This window comes from Haematobia irritans, chromosome 4 (genome assembly GCF_050003625.1).
Source record: "Haematobia irritans isolate KBUSLIRL chromosome 4, ASM5000362v1, whole genome shotgun sequence".
NCBI classification, from domain to species: Eukaryota; Metazoa; Arthropoda; class Insecta; order Diptera; family Muscidae; genus Haematobia; species Haematobia irritans.
Window position 1 is genome coordinate 200,168,101 of NC_134400.1, and position 3,510 is coordinate 200,171,610.

General features: G+C 33.0%; 1 protein-coding gene across 1 annotated transcript in view; it reads left to right on the forward strand.

The window, feature by feature from the left end:
• The first annotated feature begins 2,279 nt into the window (after positions 1-2,279).
• The window catches only part of LOC142235948 (uncharacterized), an 87,477-nt gene continuing 86,246 nt past the window's right edge, over positions 2,280-3,510 (forward strand). Inside the window, exon 1 of the mRNA XM_075307201.1 lies at positions 2,280-2,328. Coding sequence (XP_075163316.1) covers positions 2,280-2,328 — 49 coding nt within the window. The remainder of the gene's footprint in view (positions 2,329-3,510) is intronic.

A 3,510-nucleotide genomic window follows, 5' to 3' on the forward strand; every position in this document is an offset into this window, starting at 1 on the left:
GTTATTACTATAGAAAATTTTGTCAAAATTTTATTTCTATAGAGAATTTTGTCAGAATTTTATTTCTATAGAAAATTTTGTCACAATTTTATTTTTATAGAAAATTTTGTCAAATTTTTATTTCTATAGAAAATTTTGTCAAAATTTTATTTCTATAGAAAATTTTGTCACAATTTTATTTCTATAATTTTTTTTTCCGAATTTTATTTCTATAGAAAATTTTATTAATTAAGTCTGTGGAAATACAACATTCCTTACAGACTACTTAGAACTAAAAATATAATAAATCCAGAATATTAACAAATTTAGAAAAATTATCACATATATCAATATCCTCATTGGAGATATTATTAAATTCAGCCAATGCGCGACTCATTGGTTCATTGGAAGCATAATTAGTCCTATGACGGGGTATATGAAACAACTCACTACTACGCAAAGTCCTAAGAGGAACCCTGATGTGGATATTTTCAAGTAAACCCGGGCAATCGATGTCACCAGAATAAGTTTATAAATGAATATTAAAGACAAATAACAACGCCTATTAGCCAAAGTTTTCATATGAATTAATCGACATTACGCCTCATAAGTTGGATACGGTACAGAAAAGTTAAGCGGGTAGAGTGCAAAATTAATAAATTTCCTCTGAATTCGTCAAAATGTTATTTCTATAGAAAATTTTGTCAGAATTTTATTTCTGTAGAAAATTTTGTCAAAATGTTATTCCTATAGAAAATTTATGAAGCATTTCATAGTTGGAGAGGAATATTTTGCAAAATCTTCCAAAACATCAAAAATTCTGCCAATCTACCAAACAATAAAAAAAACTGTCATTTTTGGTAGACTGGTGTTCATAATTGTATATAGCCACCATATAAAGCGATCCCGATATTTCAATTCTGGCTCTATAATTACAGCACAAAAGTTCATATCGGTTCGTAATTATTACTTCCCTATATATACCGGCCAAGAACTGAATATATACGTATTTAATCAACCTTTCTTTTGTCTACTATATATGCCGCATGGACTAACATACAATTTAGAAGATGATGTTAAAAAGTTTTAAGATGCCTTACCATCGGCCGCAACCCAAGTTATTTAATTGTGAATGAACGTCTTTAGTAGAAGTTTCTACGCAAACCATGGTGAAGGGTACATAAGATTCGGCCTGGCCCAACTTATGGCCGTATATACTTGTTTGCTTTAAATTTTGTACAGGAAATAGAATTAACATTGTAGCTAAAGGTAACAAATTTGGTTGAAATCGATTCAGATTTAGATATAGCTTCCATATATATCTTTTTCCGATTTTGGCGAAAATTGGCAAACTTCCCACATTTTCCTCATAAGTCGATAACTAACAAATTTTGTCCAGGTCGATCAGATTTTAATATATGTATATGGGAACATAAACCTCTATATATAGCACCCAACACATTGGACGGATATGCTATCGAAAATGTAGATCTACAAAGTGGGTCAGGGTATAATATAGTCTAGTCACATTCTAATGCTAATCTTGATCCTCATCTTTATTGGTCCATAAACATTTCTTTCAGTGCATTGCAATTAAAAAACATTACATACGTGTTGTCTGTACTATTATGCCATTTAAGATTGACAAATTATTTCCCCTCTAGAAATTACGTTGGTGCTTTTAATATGGTTAAATTAATAAAAATTTTACACTATACGATAACTTGTTGTCACTTTAGCTGTGGCACATGGCCAGTTTACTTAAACGACCACTTACCGGTGTAGTATGTCCAAATAGCTGGTTTTCGAAAAACGAAACAATTCTCACATTAGTCTTTATGCGATTCCATTAAACCAATTCATTTCGTTTAACACCAAAGTTATAGACCTAATTTTAGAGGCTAACGACCAACCAACAACACAGGGACAGACAATATTTCTGCGTATGAAGTTCATTTCGTTTATACCCCGACCAAAAGTGTCATATGCAAATTTTCATATGACCCAACTCGATGGACTCGAAGAAAATGGCCTCCATTACCTTCCGCCTGCATACAATCGAATGGTGGACGGACACATGGATCAGAAACATTTGTGTTGAAGGAGATTGTAAAGCGTCAAAATAATGGTTAGACAAAATACCTATTTTACTGATAGAAATTTTTGGAATAACCAATCACCACTGTTAGGCAGTCCTACCCCAACCAGTCTGCTCCAAGTCTCCTAGGTAAAAACTCTAACCAGTAGCATTTTGGTTGGGGCACCTCTTTGCTTGTAGCACCAATGCTCAAGTGACACATATGCCAACGAGAGATACAATGTCAGATATGGGAACTTGTTTGCCATTTGGTTCGTTTTTCCTCCTATGCGGCTAATGAGAAAAAATAACCGAAAATTTTGGAAAACTATTTAAATTGTTTAATTTCGGTATTTTGAAAGTACTTTACACAATGACCTATGGTGGATGCCTGTGCAGTGCTGCCTGCCGGGCTTATTTGGGCCAATGCGTGTTGTCATAATTGTGACATTATCGGCCATTTAATTATGTTGTGTTGTTAGTTTTGTGGCCCAAAGCGAAAGGAAAGAACATTGACATGTTTCGAGTTGCTCTGAAAATTCTTTCAAAACGCCTACATTTTTTGCAGATGTATTTTGCAATTGCAATTGTCGGAATTCCACAGCTGTTGATCTAGCATTGCAAAATACACAAAAAAAAAATTATTTATTTATTTTATGAGGTATTCTCAAAAAAAGGGGAATGTTGAATAAATTTAATAATTAAAACAAGGTGGAAAGTTCGTCAAGGCCGAATCTTATATGCCCTCCCCCCAGGATTGCCGACAAAGTTCTACAACACAAAAAAACTATCACCAAAATATTCCCAATTAAAAAGTTAATTGAAGTTGAGAACTTTTTCAATTAAAAAAATTCACAAACTTATTATACCCTGTACCACAGTAGTGGTGAAGGGTATAACAAGTATATACGGCCGTAAGTTCGGCTAGGCCGAATCTTATCTACCCTCCGCCATGGATTGCGTAGAAATTTCTACTAAAGACGGTCAACCACAATTGAATTACTTGGGTTGCGGCCGATGGCAAGGCATCTTAAAACTTCTTAACATTATCTTTTAAATTGTAAGTTAGCTCGTGCGGTATATATATTATACAAAAGATAGATCGATTAAATACGAATATATCCAGTTCTTGACCGGTATATATATATGGGGAAGAAATAATTACGAACCGATATGAACTTTTGTGCGGTAATTACAGAGCCAGAATTAAAACATATATTTATATGGGGGCTCTATATACAATTATGAACACGAGTCTACCAAAAATGGCAGATTTTTTTACTGTTTGGTAGATGGGTAGAATTATTGATGTTATGGAAGATTTTGCAAAATATTCCTCTCCGACTATGAGGTGCTTCATAAATTTTCTATAGAAATAAAATTCTGACAAAATTTTCTACAGAAATAAAATTCTGACAAAATTTTCTATGGAAATAAAATGTTGACAAAATTTT